This window comes from Myotis myotis, unplaced genomic scaffold (genome assembly GCF_014108235.1).
Source record: "Myotis myotis isolate mMyoMyo1 unplaced genomic scaffold, mMyoMyo1.p scaffold_m19_p_7, whole genome shotgun sequence".
NCBI classification, from domain to species: domain Eukaryota; kingdom Metazoa; phylum Chordata; class Mammalia; order Chiroptera; family Vespertilionidae; genus Myotis; species Myotis myotis.
Window position 1 is genome coordinate 84,686,401 of NW_023416379.1, and position 18,876 is coordinate 84,705,276.

Sequence of the window (18,876 nt, forward strand, 5' to 3'; positions counted from 1 at the left end):
CCCGAGTAAAGATGGCGGCGTCGGTGGCAGCTGCAGTCGGGGGGCTGCGGCGGGCCATTCGAAGGTCGCCCCCGTGGCGGAGCCCCAGCCGCCGGCCGCTCTCCTCCGCGCCCCCCCCAGCCCAGGCGTCGGCTGTCCGTGACGCCTTCCTGAGCTTCTTCCGGGACCGCCATGGCCACCGACTCGTGCCGTCCGCGTCCGTGCGGCCCCGCGGCGACCCCAGCTTACTCTTCGTCAACGCCGGCATGAACCAGGTTGGGGCGGGGCTTGTGCTTTTCCGCGAGAGAAAGGCGCTACGGGATTGGGCAAAAGAGGCAAGAGGCGGAGCTCATAGCTCTTCGCGGGGGGGAGGGAGGGCCGTGGGTGGGCCGGGCGATCGCGGGCGCGAGTTAAGGTTTGGGGGAAGACTCGACCTGGGAACTTGTGGTTTGGGATTGAGTTTTAGGCCCAGGAATGGTGCGTGTGGAGTCCCACGGGGGCAGATGGTGGGGGAAGTCTGGCTTCATTTATTTTTTAATAAAGATAATATTCATTACGTGGATGTGGTGTGGAGCCCGTGCCCTGTGCTAGACTATGTTCTCTAAGCCCGTGACCTTGAGCGCTGCTTACCCTCCCCAGACTCGTTTGTCCTCATCTGTAAAATGGGTGGGAGGTGGGGGGAGGGGGGTTTGGTTAACTTTAGAGCAGTGGTTTTCAACCTTCCTAATGCCGCGACCCTTTGATACAGTTCCTCATGTGGTGGTGACCCCCAACCATAAAATTATTTTCGTTGCTACTTCATAACTGTAATGTTGCTACTGCTATGAATCGTCATGTAAATATCTGATATGCAGGATGTATTTTCATTGTTACAAATTGAACATAATTAAAGCATAGTGATTAATCACAAAAACGATATGTAATTATAGATGTGTTTTCCGATGGTCTTAGGCGACCCCTGTGAAAAGGTTGTTCGACCCCCAAAGGGGTCGCGACCCACAGGTTGAGAAACACTGCTTTAGAGGCTATGCCCAGGGCTCTGTGGTCTGTTTTGTACCCTGAAGCTATTGGCTGTGGTTGAAGAAGCTGAGATGGAGGATGCAGCCATTCATTGTCCCACTTCCAGCCACCAACACATTCCTCCTCCTTTTTTCTTGCCTATTTTACTAGCAGAAGATCTCTGTTTCATGATTTATTACCCCTTGTCTGCCCTGCCCTCCCCCCCCCACACACACACACACACAACACACAAGAGATGGGTACCCCTAGGCTCCCAGGTTGCACTCTCCGGGGCACAATCAGCCATCTCTGTCCTCACTCCCCATATTTCTGTTCTCATGAGGGACTTGGCTCTCCCTCTCCCCCTTCTTCACGTGTTCCAGTTCAAGCCAATCTTCCTGGGCACCGTGGACCCACGAAGCGAGATGGCAGGCTTCCGACGTGTGGCCAACAGCCAGAAATGTGTGAGGGCCGGAGGAAGCCACAACGACCTGGAGGACGTGGGCCGAGACCTTTCCCATCACACCTTCTTTGAGATGCTTGGCAATTGGGCCTTTGGGGGTGAATATTTTAAGGTGAGTCTCCAGGACGTCCTGGAATTTGGAAAGGGTCAGCATTCAACCAAGAAGGGGGTGAAGGCTAGTCCTCTCTCCACTCCTGGAGTCTGCTTAGGCAGGGCCTCATGCCAGACACAGAGGCAAAGTGTGGCATGCACATGCGTAAGGGGAATGTGTCTCAATTCTCTAATTGGATTGTAAGCCCCTTGATGGCCAGGACTGTGCCCCCTGCGTAATGGCTGATCAATCGTTGTTGTATGAATAAACAGAAGTAACACTAAAATGCATGAGTTCTAGATCATCCCAGGCTAGAGTGGTTAGAGAATTTCATGGAGAAGGTGAGACTTGAAGAAAGAAAGGAGGATTTGGAAGCTTTCTGGGCAGGAAAAAATTCAGCGTTGGTCATGGCTTGTTTTAGAAACAAGTGGACAGTGGAAATGGTTTTGTCTCAAGCTGAGGGCTGCACTCATGTGGCCGGATTGACGCGCTAGTGGGGCTTTCTTCTCACCCATCTTCCTCTTCCCCCCATGTGGGTTTGCACTGCAGGAGGAGGCTTGCAGCATGGCCTGGGAACTGCTCACTCAGGCCTATGGGCTCCCTGAGGACAGGCTATGGGTCTCCTACTTTGGTGGTGACCCCAAGGCAGGGCTGGACCCAGATCTGGAGAGCAGGGACATCTGGCTCAGCTTAGGGTAAGTTCACCCTCCCTCATGTCCACTCCTGGGGGGCAGGAGGCCTGGAAAATAGAGACTGTCCGCATAGGCCTTTCGAGTCCCCGCATATCCCAGGAGACCCTGGGGGCAGTCCTGTTCCTCCTCTTGCTGAGCTGGATGGAGAGGCGCTCATGGCAAAGAGGGTCCGGCTTTGGGGTTTGTCTGTCTCTCTACCACCCACCTGGCTTTCTTTCCAGGGTCCCTGCCAGCCGTGTGCTTTCCTTTGGGCCACAAGAGAACTTCTGGGAGATGGGGGACACTGGCCCTTGTGGGCCCTGTACCGAGATCCACTATGACCTGGCTGGAGGGATGGGTGCCCCCCAGCTGGTGGAGCTTTGGAATCTGGTCTTCATGCAGCACAATAGGTAATGGGGTGCTGAAGCAGGAGGGAAACCCCTGGCTGGAAGTGGAAAAGTGGCAGTCAGGAGACTTTGATCTGTTTCTTATAAAAGCACACACTTAAACGGCACTTACTACGTGCCAGGCACATTTCTAAACACTTTTCAGATAATAACTGATTTAACCCTAGTCCTGGCCCGTAACAGTTTAAGCTAGTCACTGCTGCCTCTGGCCTCTGCTCTCTTACCACGTGAGAGAGTGGCACTGATGATCTCTAAGATTTTCTTCCAGCCTTGACATGCCTCTTTCTAAGGGCAAACATTTCTGTCCCAGAAAGGGAATGTCAGGGTCCAGGCCAGGGCCCAAGGGTCAGGGGGTAGTGGTGAGGGTGAAGGTCACCCTTTATGAGAAGGGACTGGACCCAAGGCCATCATCCCATTATCGTCTGTGTTTATGATGGGGTGGGGGATTATATGCATCTGGTTCCTCCCTCTCTCAGCCCCCTTAGACCCCTCCTCATTCCTCTATGCCACCTGAGCCTCACATCTGACTCTAATCCTGTGCGGAGCCTCACCTTGTTCACCTTCCCTGGCCAGAGAGGCAGATGGAAGTCTGCAGCCCCTGCCCCAGCGCCATGTGGACACGGGAATGGGCCTGGAAAGGCTGGTAGCTGTGCTGCAAGGCAGACGCTCCACCTACGACACTGACCTCTTCTCCCCGCTGCTCAACGCTATACACCAGGTGAGCCTGCCTCTTGCCTTCCGGAAGCTTCTGGCCTGCTCGCCGGTGCTTTTGGAATCTGGTCTTCATGCAGCACAACAGGCAATGGGGTGCGGAAGCAGGAGGAAACCCCTGACTGGAAGTGAAAAGGTGGCAGTCAGGAGACTGGGGGCAGCTGTACTCCTAGGAGTTGGCTGGCAGTGGGGTGGCCAGCCATGTGTCTGGCCCCCTGCAGCAGGCCAGCTCAGCCTCGTTCACATCACAGCAGCAAGGTCCCAAGGAGAGCAGAAGCACGCAAGGCTCTTGAGGCCTGGGCTCAGAACAGCGTCATTTCCACCATATTCTCTTGACCAAAGCAAGTCACAGGCTGGCCCAGATTCGAGAGATGGAGAAACAGATTCTGTCTTGATGGAAAGCAACTGTAAAGTCACATTGCAAAGTGGCATGCTCACAGAAAAAGGAAGGATTGTGGCCACTTTTGCAAACAGGCGACCCCGGAGAGGAAAGCTAGAGTCCAATCTCATGGGACCCAGAAGTCCCAAGTAGGGATTTTATTCTGAGTGTAGTGAGCTGGGCTCTAAGGCGGGGAGCGTGCTCTGACTGACACTTAAAAGACCACTCCTGTTTCCATGTGGAGGATGAGCTGGAGGGAGGCAGGAGTAGAAGCGGAGAAACCAATTGGGAGGCGATTTCATAGTCCAGGGAAGGGAGAGTAGGACGTGGCTTAGGCTGGTCATGAAAGTGGAGGAAAGAAGATTGATTTGCGAGATCTCATGGAGGGAGCAGCAAAGGCCGCACTGATGGAGTGGATGGGGAGGGAAAGAAAAGGCTGGCTCCCAAGTGTTTGACAAGCAATGAGGTGAACGGCAGGACTGTATTGAGGGGGCAGCTTGGGGAACAGATGGGTCTGGTGCTGCACGAGTGGAACTTGATGAGGAGGGGAAGATGCGAGGCACAGGCCTGGCCCAGAGCTCCCTCCTCGGCCTGCCCCGGCTCACCCAAGTGAGGACACGTGTCCTGCTCTGGAGCACATGTCCACACAGCTCCCTCCGTCCCTCCTGCCCCCTAAAGCCCGTGGAGGCAGGTGTGGGTCATGGAGAGCACCTGTGGTCAGACAGGCCTGGCTCAGAGCTCAGGGCTGCTCCTGGTCAGTTGTGTGGCGCTTAGGTCCTCTGGGCCTCTGTTTCCTCTGACATCGAGGACAGTAATACCTCCCAGAACAGGGTGTTTGGGGTAGAAGTTCAGTAAATGATCACACCTGTGGTTATGGTTCGTGCGAATGTGGGCCCCGTGAGGCCAGTGTCTGAGTCCCGTTCATCTTGGAAGCTCCGGAATCCTGGCTATCCCAGACGTAGTCCCCTTTAGGGGTTTGAAGAGCATCCCGCCTGGGCCGGGGTGGGCAGGGCAGCAGCCATGCCTCCTCTCCTGCTTTCCAGGGTTGCGGGGCCCCCCCTTACCTGGGCCGGGTAGGGGCAGCAGACGAGGGCCGCACAGATATGGCGTACCGCGTGGTGGCTGATCACATTCGCACACTCAGTGTCTGCATCGCCGATGGCATCTCCCCCGGAATGTCAGGCGCCCCGTGAGTCTGGAAGGACTGCAGAGAGGGGCAGGTGCAGCTGGGGCTTGCAGGGGAGGGAGGGAACAGAGGTGGGTCGGGTTGAGATGGCAGGAGGAGCCGGAGAAGGGCTTTGGGGTGGGAGCACACACTGGGCCTGGCCCTCCCCAATCTCCAAACCTCTGACCAGGGGCTGCTGGGGTTCACATCTGGCTTTGAACCCTCTAGGCTGGTTCTCCGTCGAATCCTTCGTCGAGCCGTGCGGTTCTCTACAGAGGTCTTGCGGGCACCACCCGGCTTCCTAGGCAGCCTGGTACCGGTAGTGGTGGAGACACTGGTAAGGACACAGCTTCCTCACTCCTCTGGGCCTCCTGGTCACTCGGGGAGCCTGCCGTCCCAGCATCCTGTCAGCAGCTGAGAAAGCTGCCATTGCTTACAAAAGCAGGGAGCCTTCAGGCTGCTGAACCTTTGACCGTGGGACTCCCTCTGCCTGTGTCCCCACCCCACAGGGAAACGGACTCCCCATGTGGGTCCCTCCCCCGTCCATCAGCCCGTCTGAGCCTCTAGAACAGGTGTCCTCAGGGAGGCCCAGGGGCGGAGGGGGAGAGCGGCTGGTTGCCTTTCCCTCTCACACTTCCTCAGCCCTGTTACCTCCTCCAGGGAGACACTTACCCAGAGCTGCAGAAGAGCTCGGCCCAGGTACTGGACTCGGGTCGGGAAGGGCCGGGCTGACCAGAGAGTGGTAGAGAGGCTCTCCCTCCATCTCTGTCATGCCCGCCGTTCAGATAGCCAACCTGGTGTCGGAAGACAAGGCAGCCTTCCTGGCCTCCCTGCAGTGGGGTCGGTCGGCGGATCATCGATCGGACCCTGAGGCGCCTGGGACCTTCTGATGTGTTCCCTGGTGAGTGGGGTGCCTCGCCAAGGCGTGAGGCCGGGCCAGGCCGAGGAGGGAGCTCTGGGCCAGGCCTGTGCCTCGCATCTTCCCTCCTCCTCCCATGGCCCTCAGCCTGTACTCCTCCAGCACCCAGACTTCTCTGTGGTGGGAACACCACCCTGCTTCTCCTCATTTCTCCACTTCCTCACTGCCCCGCTGCTCCTGCCTCAGTCTCTGCCTCCCTCCTCCTCTGACATGGTGGTTGCCAAGGGAACCCAGCTCTGGCCTTGGAGCCCGAAGCCTGAAGGTGACCCGTGCCCTAGTGTGAGGAGAGGGTACTTGTGCTTGGCACCTGGTGTGATTGGAAAAGCCCTATCCCTTCTCCCTCACTTCTCCCCCTCCCTCTATCCTGCCCCTCCCCGCTCAAAACCCCGTCTTCCTTCCGAAAAGCCGACGTGGCCTGGTCCTTGTCAATGTCTGGCGGCCTGGGGCTCCCACTGGACCTGGTAGAGCTAATGCTGGAGGAGAAAGGGGTGCAGCTGGACTCTGCTGGGCTGGCGCAGCCGGCCCAGGAGGAGGCCCAGGTACAGGCTGGGGCACCCCCACCAGGGTTCTGTTGGGACAGTCAGCCATTCCCCAGCCCTGAGTCCCTGGGGAGGGCTGCAGCTATTAAAGGAAGAGGAGGCTGAGCTAGGCACTGTCCTTCACCTCGGGCCCCTCCCCAGCCCCCAGAAAGGCACACTAGTGCAGTGGGCTGAGCAGGAGCGGGGGAGGGGGGGGGGCGGGGAAGGCCAGCACATGCCCTGGGGCAGAATTCGGTGAGGGAGGCCTGATCCTGAGACCCCGCAGGATGGGTGGTTCACCAGCCAACCCAGGTCTCCAGCACCAGCCAAGCCCTGAGCACTTATTCCAGAGGGGGCCGCAGGGTGCACAGAGCGGATGGCAGGGACAGGGCTCTTCGGAGGCTCAAGTCCCATTGCACTCTCCGTGCAGCCCTTCTATCCGTACACATACCCCTGCCTGTCCTGCAGAACCGGGCCCGGCAGGCTGAGCCAGCTGAGGAGCAGGGACTGTGGCTCAACATCCATGCGCTGGGGGAGCTGCAGCGCCGAGGGCTGCCCCCAACTGATGACAGCCCCAAGTACAACTACTGCCTTCGACCCAGTGGGGGCTATGGTGAGAGCCTGGGCTGAGCGGTGGCCATAGGCTTGCCTGACCTTCATTGGGAGGGACAGGCAGAAGGTTGCCCTGTGCATTCCCCAGGGACCACCAGGGGTCGCTGTGTCCCTGAGCAGGACTGGGACCCTATCCCCCATTCCCAACCCCTCCTCCAGCTAGGTGCCTGTTGGCTCCGAGTGAGGCACAGACCCACCTGTATGTCTCAAACCCCTGCCCAGCACTGATAACCACTTTTTGCCCTGGCAGAGTTTGGCACCTGCGAGGCCCCGGAGCTCCAGCTATAGACAGAGGACTGAACAGCCGAGGCCTCTGTGGGGCAAGGCCAGCGCTGTGGCATCCTCTTAGACAGAACCAACTTCTACGCTGAACAGGGGGGTCAGGCTTCAGACCGAGGTTACCTGGTGCGGGTGGGGCAGCAGGTGAGCCACCCCCCCCCACCCCCGCACACACACAGGATAACTTCTGCAGGAGGCAGACCTGAGCCAGAAAGGGAGCCAAGGGGGTGGGGGTGGGGGTGGGGGGGGCGGGGAGGCTCTAGGCAGTCACTCTAGCCCAGGGGTGGGCAAACTTTTTGACTCGAGGGCCACATGGGTTCTTAAACTGGACCGGAGGGCCGGAACAAAAGCATGGATGGAGTGTTTGTGTGAACTAATACATGTTAACACTGCTGCTGGTGAAGGAGCGGAGGGGAGAGCAAGAGAACCCTCCGCTCTTTCGGCTCCGCAGGCCGGATAGAACAGCCGAACGGGCCAGATCCGGCCCCCGGGCCGTAGTTTGCCCACCCCTGCTCTAGCCCCTTGGCCTCTGACCTTCCCCAGGATGTGCTGTTCCCGGTTGCCCGGGCCCAGGTGTGTGGAGGCTTCATCCTGCGTGAGGCTGTGGCCCCTGAGTGCCTGAAGGTGGGGGATGCGGTGCAGCTGCACGTGGATAAGGTAAGGACCCCGCCCCTGCTGCTCCTGACATCCTGCAGCTCCTTTACTCTCCACCCCCCTCTCTCCCCCGGACGCCGGGTGACAAAAGCGTTTCAGTCCTGGCGTCTAGGCTGCATGGAGAAGCACACGGCCATCCACCGGCTAAACTGGGCGCTGCGGCAGGCCCTGGGCCCTGGGCCCTGGCACAGAACAGCGAGGCTCCCATCTCAACCCCGAGCGGCTGCGCTTTGACGTGGCCACCCAGGTGAGCAGGCACAGAGAGACAGGCTTCAGCTGAGGTGACAGGCTCAGAGTGAGAAGGCTGGTGGGGTGGGGAGGCTGGCCAGTCCGAAGGCCTGGTCTCCCTGTCAGTCACTATAGGAACCTGAGTGGGTGTCATCCCATCAGGCTCCTCCAGCACAGCAGGGGATGTGGAGTCCTCCCTTCACCCCAGCCACCCATCTCCCTGTTCCTGCTGTCACCCAAGCCATGCTTGCAGAGGCGCTGCTCTCTCCCTTCTCTGCCACCTGTTCCCTCCTCTGCTTGTATATCTGGCTCAATACTCCCTCCAGGAAGCAGGCACTGACTAAATCCTATTCCACTGACTACTCCTTGCTCCTGCATCTCCCCCATCCTATACTTCTTTTCAACTGGGTTGCCTCTTGTCATAAGCTCCCTGAGTACAGAGCCTCCATTTTCTGTTTTAATCCTCACTTGATGATATGTTTATTGATTTTAGAGAGAGGAAAGGGAAGAGAGAGAGAAATAAACACCAATGTGAGAAACATTGATCATTTGCCTCCCCTGTGTGCCCCAACCTGGGATGGAACCCGAAACATGGGTATGTGCCCTGACCAGGAATCGAACTCGCTGACTTTGTGGTGTGTGGGATGATGCTCCAACGAACTAGCCATCTAGCTGGGGCTCCATCAGCTTTTAATGCCTAATGGGAAAGGCCTGCAGCTTCCAATAGGCCCGACTCCCAGGTAGCTTTCTAAGGACAAGAATTATTGGCTCCACGAGTGTTTATTGAGCACCTTCTAGGTGCTAGCCACTGTTCTAGAGCGTAGGGTAGCTCAATGGACAGTGAAGGCTGCTTCATGCATCAGTTGCAGGCATGGGGCTGACTGCCTGTCGGTCTGTCCATTTCCCTCCCACCCCACCAGGCCCCGCTGACCCCAGAGCAGCTCCAGGCAGTGGAGAGCACGGTGCAGGAGGCTGTGCAGCAGGACGAGGCCGTGTCCATGGAGGAGGTAGCCCTGGCACACACTGCCCATGTCCCTGGCCTGTGCTGCCTGGATGAGGTGAGTTGGGGGAGCTCCCTTGGTGGAGATCACCTTCTCTCCCCCACCCCCCACAGGCCAGTTAGCAGACCTGTCCCCTCCCACCCACAGGTGTACCCAGACCCAGTGCGGGTGGTGTCAGTGGGGGTGCCCGTGGCCCAGGCACTGGACCCAGCTTCTCAGGCTGCACTGCAGACCTCGGTGGAGCTGTGCTGTGGGACGTGAGTCGCCCTGCCTGCCTGCCCTGACCTGAAGCTGGGTCCTCACCCTTGGTCTTTGGAGCTGCCAACTCCTGGTTTGGAGCTCAGGCTGCTCTTCTCTTCCATGATCCCCCCTGACTTCTCCCTCCCTCCCTCTGCCCACAGGCACTTGCTGCGCACGGGGGCTGTCGGAGACCTGGTCATCGTTGGGGAGCGCCAACTCACCAAGGGCACCACCCGCCTGCTGGCCGTCACCGGGGAGCAGGCCCAGCAGGTCGGCACACCAGCAGGGCCCAGGAGGCGGCTGAGTGTGCATGGGGCAGGGACACGCAGCGGATGCGCTCAGGCTGGGGGACGCCCAGCAGCAGAACCAGTGCTCCTACATGTGCACTGCTGGCAGCTGGCAGCTGGCGTGATCATTGGGTGCCTGATTGGTCCTGATGGTTAAATATTTCTAATTTGGCCGTGAGCAGCAATAGGTTGAGAGCTTTGAAAGTAAGCCAACAGCCCTGACCATCCTGTTCCCTCCCTGCAGGCCCGAGAAGTGGGCCAGAGCCTGGCCCAGGAGGTGGAAGCAGCCACAGAGCGACTGAGTCGGGGCAGCCGGGACTTGGTGGAGGCCCAGCAGCTGTCCAAGGACATGGGACGACTTACCGATGTGAGGGTCATGCCCACCATGGAGCTGCACGCACGCCTATGCACAGCCCCATCCCTACCCGTGTCCTTGCCCTATGCCCCTCCCCATGCCTCTCTGAACCCTTCTAGTCTCTCCCCAGCATTCCCAGGGAATGCCTGGATGATTGTCTGCAAGGTGGAGTCGGGGGGGCCAGCGGGGGTAGTCTCTTCCCTGGCCCTGCTGGTCCCAGCCTCAGGGGCTGTGGCTCAGGGAGGGGCGAGGATGATGTACTGCTTCTGGCTGTAGGCTGTGGACACCGCTGTGATGCCCCAGTGGCAGCGGCGGGAGCTGCAGGCCGCACTGAAGGTGCTGCAGCGGCGTGCCAACACTGCGATCCGGAAGCTGGAAATAAGGCAGGTAGGAGGGGGTTTGGCTGCACCCATCAGGGCGGATTCCAGGCACACCCAACAGAGACACTAGTATGAACTGGCATGGGGGTGGTGTCAGCTCCCTCTCCTGCCAGCTGGGGACCGTTACCAGACCCCCACTTCTCTGCCAAGCCAGGTCTCCCCAGCTCCCAAGCCTGGCTCAGGCTCTCCCTCCGGGAAGCTGACTGACTGCTCCATTCAGCCCTGATTCCTCCTTGACTGCATTCCCCTTCCCCCTGCCCCCTCTCCATCTGTACTCCAGCCTTAGTTCTCTCACCTTCAGCGACCTATTTGTCAGGGCCTAGAGCTCAGATGAAAGGGAGGAGTTGAGGGAGGAGAGGAAGGACACAGGTGGGACCCAAAAGGAGGCCATTCCAGGCAGAACGCCTGGCCCCTCTGTTCAAAGCTAAAGCCTTTGCTGGGGGAAGAGGGCGGGAGGAAGGGAAGGGACTTCTGGACGGGGGTTCAGTTCAGAAAGGGCCGGTTGCCTTCCAGCCTGACCTGTGCTGTCCCTCCCGCCCCCCAGGCTGCCCAGAAAGCACAGGAGCTGCTGCAGCGGCACCCAGAGGGGTCCCTGATCGTGGACACCGTTTCCACTGAGTCCCTCTCAGTGAGTATTGGGGTTGGGGGTGTCCTCGCAGGGAGGTAGCTGGGAGTCTGGGGCTCCGGGTCACCGCCTGCCCTCCCTTGTCCAGGTGCTGGTGAAGGTGGTCCGGCAGCTGTGTGAGCAGGTGCCCAGCACGTCCGTGCTACTACTCAGCCCCCAGCCCCTGGGGCATGTGCTGTGTGCCTGCCAGGTGGCCCAGGTGAGCCAAGTGGGAGAGCAGCCCCACCCCGCCCATCTCCTGGTCCTGCCGCTGATTCCCCTCCTTTTGTTCCTCTCAGATCAGGGAGCCAGGGCTGGGTAGAGGTGCTCTATGAGGACACCCCAAGACATAGACACGGCCATCTTCTTGTCCCTAATGACCACACATCCCCCTCCACACATTCCCAACCAACCCTCCCCTGTCATCACCCCTTTCCCCCCATGAGACTGTCTGGGGAGGCGGAGCTCATCGCTGTGACTCACTCTCAAGGTACATGGAGTGTATGGTGCAGGGAGGGCCCCTCGGCATTGCTGCCCTTCTGTTTCCGTCCCCAGAGCGCCACGCCAGCTTTCACAGCAGAGGCCTGGGCGCTGGCTGTGTGCAGCCACATGGGAGGCAAGGCCTGGGGCTCCCGAGTGGTGGCCCAGGGCACCGGAAGCACTGCTGACCTGGAAGCCGCGCTCAGTACAGCCCGAGCCTATGCCCTCAACCAGCTCTGAGCCAGGGACTCACATAGACTAAGGAGTCAGCTACATGTGGCAGGAGTCCGACGAAACTTCCTGAGGAGCCCGGAAGGAACTAGCAGAACCTCCCTGGAGGCGGAGGGGAGGGCTGGAGACTGGAGGCCCAGCAGCTGAGCTGAGAGAGCCACTCTGCGCTGGGTCGTGCCTGGACACAGGAAATGAGGGCTGCAAAGGCAGAAGTGGGCCCAGAGACACCAAACTAGGTGAATGCGGAAACACGGGCTGCCCTGGCTGTGACTGCTCATTAAAGAGTATTTCCCAGCCCTCCCAGCACGGCTCAGTGGTTGAACTTCAACCTATGAACCAAGAGGGCACAGTTTGACTCCTGGTCAGGGCACATGCCCAGGTTACAGGCTCTGTCCCCAGGATGGAACATGCAGGAGGCAGCCGATCAATGATTCTCTCCCATTGATGTTTCTCTCTCTCCCACTCCCTTCTTCCCTAAAATCAATAAAAATATATTTTTTTTAAAAAGTATTTCCCAGAGGAGAGGAAGTTCCAGAAGGTTCTTTTGCTTAAAAAAGAATAGACTTTCTACTCCCAGCAACCTGATATGGGTGCCCCATCCCCAGTCTGACTCCTCATACTGGGCTGAAAGGCCACCCAGCATCCATATCGGAACCATCTTCCTCTCCACCGTGCTGGGTCAGGCTGGGCCAGCCTGTCCTGGGCACCCAGAAAGGCCTCCCCCGCCACCAGGATCCAGAACCTTCATGTGGAAGTCACTATGGCAGGGCAGTCCTCTCTGGTGTCATTTAGTTCTTTAACAACTTCTTGAAGGCCCTGGTGATTTGTTGATAAAAGGAGTAGCAGGTACTGGTCAGTTGCTGAGAATGTGAGAACCAAACAGACAAAACTTACTGTCCTTGCAGAGCTTACTCCTAGTGGGAAACAACAGGCAATAAAGAGAAAGAAGAGGGTGTGAGCGGTGGTGAGGTCTGAGGAGTGGGCTGGGACCAGGATGGTGGGGTGGTTCCTCACTGAGGTGCATCTGAGGCAAGAGCTGTCCAGGCTGTAAGCCCCTGTGGGGAGGGAGGGGGGGCGGCAAGCTGGAAGAGTGGCAGGTGATGGGGTCAAAAGAGTAGGAACCAGAGTGACCCTCTAAGTAAGCTACATAGCATCTCCCTCATACCTGAGCTCTGGAGGAAGCCAGGGGATATGAGGGCAGCCCTCTCCCCACCAGAATGACTCTGTCCAGGACCAAGTCACACACTGGACCTCAGAAAACCCATCTTCAAGTCCAGGGCTCCCTGACTACCAAGTTCTGGGGCTGTTTAAAATTATTAGAGCAGAGAGGGGCCTCTAGCATCTTTTCTTGCATGATCTCTCCTTGTGGCACCGGTGACCTAACTGATGGGGGCTTGAAAGGAGCCTGAATCCCTGCTGCCTGGCCCCGACTGCTTGCTCAGCTCTGGGGTGGCAAAGCTTTTCCTCAAAATCTTGGCAACTGTAGTAGTTAGGAGTGGTGCTGGGGAAGGCCCAGCTTTTTACACACGGATGCCAGGGTGAGGCGTGGTACCCACTTTATTGATGTGTTAGCCAAGTTTCTAAGTTAAACTTATCCAGGGTAACCAACTAGTACAGTTGACCCTTGAACAAACAACATGGGGATGGGGTGCCAACCACCCATGCGGTCGAAAATCCATGCGTAACTTAGGTCTGCATGTGCAGGTTCCCAGGACACAGCAAAAGGACATAATAAGCCCTTGCCGGTTTGGCTCAGTGGATAGAGCAGGGGTCCTCAAACTTTTTAAATGGGACCAGTTCACTGTCCCTCAGGCCGTTGGAGGGCCGGACTATAGTTTTAAAAAAAAAAACTGAACAAATTCCTATGCACGCTGCACATATCTTATTTTGAAGTAAAAAAACAAAACGGGAACAAATACAATATTTGTATTTGTATGTAGCCCGCGGGCCGTAGTTTGAGGACCCCTGGGATAGAGCGTCAGCCAGTGGACTGAAGGGTCCCAGGTTCAATTCCGGTCAAGGGCACGTACCTCAGTTGCAGGCTTGATCCCCAGCCCCGGTCAGGAGAGGCAACCCATCGATGTTTCTCTCCCTGTGTCTCCCCGGCCTCCCTTCCACTTTCTCTAAAAATCAATGTTGTTAATCCTTATCTTTGGGTGAGGATTAACAACAAAAAGACATAATTAACCTGGCCCATGTGGCTCAGTGGTTGAGCGTGGACCCATGAACCAGGAGGTCACGATTGTTCGGGCACGTGCCTGGGTTGTGGGCTTGATCCCCATAAGGGGGTGCAGGAGGCAATTGAGCAATGATTCTCATATAGAAACAATCAATAGAGATGTTTCTATTCCTCTCTTCCTCTCTGAAATCAAATAATAATAATTTTAAAAAAGGACATGAAACTAAAGCAGAGCTCCACCTCCCTGTGAAAATTCCCACCACCCTGGTTGCCTCTCCTCTCCTGAAGGACAATGTCTTTTTCTTCCTAGCCACCCCCCTGGAGTTAGGCACCCATGCCCCTCAGGGCACCATATGCGGGGGGCGGGGGAGAGTCAGGCTTAGAGCTGTGTGAGGGGTGCTGTGGCGGCTGGACCTTCCTGCCCGGTGCCAGCCATCAGCCTGTTCCCTCTTAGAGAAGGGGGAAGGGGCCACTCTGCAGGGTGCTGCAGCCCACAGCTCTGCGGTGCCCTTCACTCTCATCTTCCAGAAGATTCTGACTGCTGATGCTTCTCCTGCCTAACTCCCGCCACCCCCACCCCACCTCTACACAAAAGGTACCAAGAAGGAAGGGCACTGCGGTCCAGGAGCCCTGCCGGGGCCTCCCACTCCTCACCTTCCCCCACAAAAGCCCACCCGCTCCTAAACATGTCCCCCCAGAAGCACAAGGCATGCCCCAGGGCCAGTTTCCTCTGCCCGCACAGTGGCCGCACACAGCGCGTTAGCCAGAACCTCCTTGCGTCACCCCGGTGCCTCGGCGCATAATGACAACCAGCAAAAGGCAGCCCTGCGCGCCCGCCAGGCGCCCGGCGGAGACTGCGCGCGCGGGGGACACGCACGTGTGCTCACCGGCCCTGGACCCGCCCCCTGGAGACGTGCGGCGTCCCTAACGACCGGCGCAGACCTCGCGGGAGCCTGCGGAACGGCGAGTGCCTGGGGACCGGGAGTCGGTGAGGCGACCTCCGGGAGAGAGGACCCTCCACCCCGGGTCTCCCATATCGGGCTGAACTCTCCCTGCCCCCATTCCCGCCCGCGGGGCGCCCTCAGCCCCCCACCCCCGGGCCCAAAGCCCGCGGGCGGCCCCAGCCTGGGCTCCCACATTTCGCGTGGCAGGGGAGGGCCGGTCTGTAACTACAGGAGACCTCCTACCCCCGCCCATTTGAGGTGGGACCCGTGCTCCCCCCCCCCCCTCCCCCCCCCCCCCGGCCACCACCACCACCACCACCACCACAGCCTGTCTGCAAGCTGGCCCAGAGGCTTAGGGTTTGCAAGTAAAGGGAGGGGGTACCATGAGGAGGAAGGGGAAAGTGGGGCATCGGGCAGGGCACTGCCCGGAGGAGAGCAGACATATGGACCCCAGTCTTCTCAGAGAGGCTGACCCCCACCCCGCTCCCTTGGGCTGCAATCCCCCCCCCCCCCCCCCCCCCAGGTCCAGGAGCTTCCGCACCCCCTCCCTCCCACAGCAGGGCTGGTTTCCCTTGGTTACCTCGGGGAGACCTGGGCCTCTGCACCCTAGGCGTTGGGGGAGGGCCTCTCTGACCTTTGGTGCTGAGCTACCCCATGGGGTGTCTGAGCCGCCTGTGGGGATGCAGGGAGGGGAGAGAGACCACTGGGTTCTTTTTGAGACTACAGACCTAAGTGGCAGGAGTGAAAGAGGCTGCAGGCCCAGGGGGGTGATCAGTGTGCTGTTTCACTGGCCAGAGACCAAGCAGGCTGGGCCTGCGCTCTGTCAGAGGAACCTTTTGCCCTCTTTAGTGGCACCACTAATTGGGGATTCTCAAACAGGAATTCGGGAGTGACCTGGCCTGCGATCGGGTCTGAGTGGTGGGCATGGAAAAGATGGGGAAATGTACACAAAGCCCAGGGCCCTGAGGACAGCCACCCGGGCCACAGGAGAGGCTGGGTTTGATGGCGCACGAAGCACAAGAGCAGTGGGAGGAGCACTGGGGGCCCAATGGAGGGCTGTGACAGGTAGCCCATCAGAGTGTTCGGGACAGTGTCCGGGGCACAGAGGTGCTCATGGGCCTGCAGAGGGCCAGAGGCTGCAGCTGCTCAGAGGAAGGGAAGGGAGGACAGCTGAGGACCAGGGGCGTGAGGAGCAGGAAGGGGAGATGGCTTCCTCCAGCATCTGCAACTTGCCCGTGTGGGCAGGTGCGAGGAGCCTCTGCCCAAGAGGTTAGATTTAACTGGGGACTGCAGAGGATGGAGAAGGTCCGAGACCGCCTCTGAGAAAGGGAACGTGCTAGGGAGTCAAGCTGTGGGTCCGGGGTCTGTGAAGAATGTCCGGGCAGCGAGAGCTGTGGGCAGGAGAGCACAGTGCTGCAGGATTCTTGTAGAATTCGTGGGCTGGCTTCCGCAATGCCCCAGACCGGTCATCCACAGCGCTTGCCCTGTGGACCTCCCACTTCCCCTGGCTCGTGAGCTCCCCCATCTTGTCACCAGCGTGGAGGGTGGGGGTCCCCCTTCTGGTGCTGACCGGAACGGCCCAGTTTCCCTCACCGCCTACATCACTTCAGGCACAGGCTCTTTCCACAGAACTGGATCGTTGCCTTGCACCCTTCAGCCCCTAAGCTGTGTATGACCAGCCTGGGGCATTTAGGAAGCAGCCCCAACATCTCACTATCTGTTACGCTTTTGTTCATGGAAGTAAAAGAGCTTCGTTTCAAACAGACATCAACTCAAACCTTAGCTTCTCCACTCGCTAGCTGTGTGAAGTGTAGCAAGTTACTTAATCTTTCTAAGTGCCTGTTTCCTCCCTTGTGAAATGGGGCTAATGATGTTATAACAACAATCATAATCCTCAACAATAAATCTGAAGATTCAGTAAATTAGGGTCAGACATCTAACATCTTCATTTTAATATCTAACATGTATCTTGAGGGCTGGCTCTAAGGCCAGCACTATATGAAATGCCTCATGCACATTAGCTCCTTCATCCTCCGGATAATCCTGTGAAGTAAGAATTACCATCCCCATTGATAGAGAAAGAAATGGGGACTTGGTGGGGTAAAGTGACTTGCCCAAGGTCTCTCAGATGCTGGGGGGCAGAGTGGATGTTTGACCTTAGTCGGTGTAACCCCTGAGTCCTTGGCCAGCCGCTACACTGCCTCCCGCTGTGCGCATGCTACTGACAGCCTGCAAGTCCTTGTCTGTATAGGCAAGGACATGGCTCCCAGAACGCTTGTCCGCCAAACTGCCATCAAAAATAAGGATAGCCCTGCCCAAACCGGGGCATCTCATCACTTACATTACCTGTAGAAGGCAGATCTTAACACCTAGCTCTAAGTTATGGCCTGAATGTGGTTCCAGGGTGGGGTCCTGGAGGGAGGAGGATTAGCCTTTCTCCAGGGATTGTGGTCCTGGGCTGGGTTGGATGGATGCTAGAGGCGTAGCATGGGAAGCCCAATAGGCCCACGAGACAGGCTCCAGGAGATGAAAGGTCACTGGGCATGTCCCCACTCTCCTCACCCAGGGGCAGGTGTGCCCTTAGATGAGGACGCCCGATGGTGGCACAAGAGGCACTTGGTGCTGGTGGCCCAACCTTCTCTGGAATGTCAGAGAGGATTCCTGCCCCGGAGAAGGACCAGAGTCTTGAACACGCTTCCAGCCTTCAAACTGGGGTTCTCTGCCTGCCTGTGGGTTCCCAGGTAGAAGGCTCCAGAGTAAGGTGACTATCCTCTGGGGCTATCCTCTTTTTAAAATTTATATAGAGAGAGGAAGGGAGAAGAAGAAGAGAGAGAGAAACATCAATGATGAGAGGGAATCATTGGTAGGCTGCCTCCTGCACACCCCCTACTGGGGATGGAGCCTGAAACCCGGACATGTGCCCTGACCGGGAATCGAACCATGACCTCCTGGCTCATAGGTTGATGCTCAGTCATTGAGCCACGCCTGGGCTGGGGCTATCCTCTGTGGGCCCTTGGGGGCTCCTGGCTAATGCGTGTCTACCCATCCCTGCAAGCTTCCAGGGAAGACAGTGCCACCTACCACACTCTCCGCTGAACACTGGTGGCCCAGGCCCGATGAAGGCCACCCTGTGAGGCCGGTGGAGTTATCTCAGGTCTCCTGCCTCTCGTCCTGTGAGCCTCCCCACCTTTTGCCCTCTCGGCGGTACATTTTCCTTCCCCGCCGTCCTAATTTTGTTTTTGGGTCTGAAACTCACTCACACTGAGGCCTGGATGATTGATAAGAAGATAAATAATTTCTGTACGCTTAAACTGTCTGAATAATATATCAAGTGACTTCTACATTTTTTAACATTTGCAACATTAGTGTCAGTACATATTTCATAATTTACTATGTTTGACCTAAAATGATGAGGTACATTTTTAAAAGGCAGCTCAAGGTTAACATATGAATATACACACAGGTATGTAACATTAAGATTTCCTTTCATTGAGGGGGGAAGTACATTTTAATGTAACAGGGATGAAAGCCTTAAGTTAGGGGCCTGAAATTCCCACAGTAGGGTGCCACGGCCTGGTGGCTCTCCCCGCCTGGGAGGCCCTCCCCGACAGCTGCTCACTGGGTGAAGGTAGGAGCCCTACTTCCCAGTGAATGTGCCTCCTTCTTTCTGAGCGGAGAGGAGGAAAGTGTGGGGGAGGGGACACAGCAAGTGACTGTGAAAGAGCAGTGCCTGTGCTTAGAGGCAGCAGCCTGCCCGCAGGCCCTGGCTCCAGCCCTCCCGGATGTCCCAGGGCCGGTCGTTTCCAGGTCTGGTCCTCAGTTTACTCATCAGCAGAATGGGGCCACGAAGCCTGCCCTGCCTCCATGTAGAGTGCTTGTAAGACTCGGGCGAGAGAAGAGCTCTGAAAGGAGCTGGTGGCTGTGAAGTGCCCAGCAGCTGTTAGTTGCCGATACTGTCCTATGGCTGGAGAGATGGGCGGTAAGACTGGAGGCTCAGGACTTTCAGGGGGAAAGGCCACAGGGGTTAGATGTCAGGCCCTGTGTATAATAACCTGGGGGCCTTTGGCCCTTTTCGGCCATCCCATTGAAATATTTCATCT

General features: G+C 57.8%; 2 protein-coding genes across 2 annotated transcripts in view; both read left to right on the forward strand.

Annotated features, from left to right (window-relative positions):
- AARS2 (alanyl-tRNA synthetase 2, mitochondrial) lies at positions 1-12,080 on the forward strand. Its single transcript, XM_036317581.1, is given in 24 exon segments — positions 1-254; positions 1,362-1,553; positions 2,082-2,227; positions 2,446-2,613; positions 3,184-3,328; positions 4,744-4,889; positions 5,094-5,202; positions 5,526-5,564; positions 5,651-5,701; positions 5,703-5,766; positions 6,190-6,323; positions 6,771-6,915; positions 7,165-7,337; positions 7,737-7,850; positions 7,947-8,012; positions 8,014-8,094; positions 8,996-9,133; positions 9,224-9,333; positions 9,478-9,586; positions 9,848-9,970; positions 10,235-10,345; positions 10,883-10,966; positions 11,052-11,162; positions 11,498-12,080. Coding segments are annotated over 24 exon segments (2,967 nt in total). The 5' UTR covers positions 1-11; the 3' UTR covers positions 11,663-12,080.
- The window catches only part of TCTE1 (t-complex-associated-testis-expressed 1), a 20,275-nt gene continuing 12,467 nt past the window's right edge, over positions 11,069-18,876 (forward strand). Inside the window, exon 1 of the mRNA XM_036317583.1 lies at positions 11,069-11,162. The gene's annotated coding sequence lies outside the window, so the exon portion shown is untranslated. The remainder of the gene's footprint in view (positions 11,163-18,876) is intronic.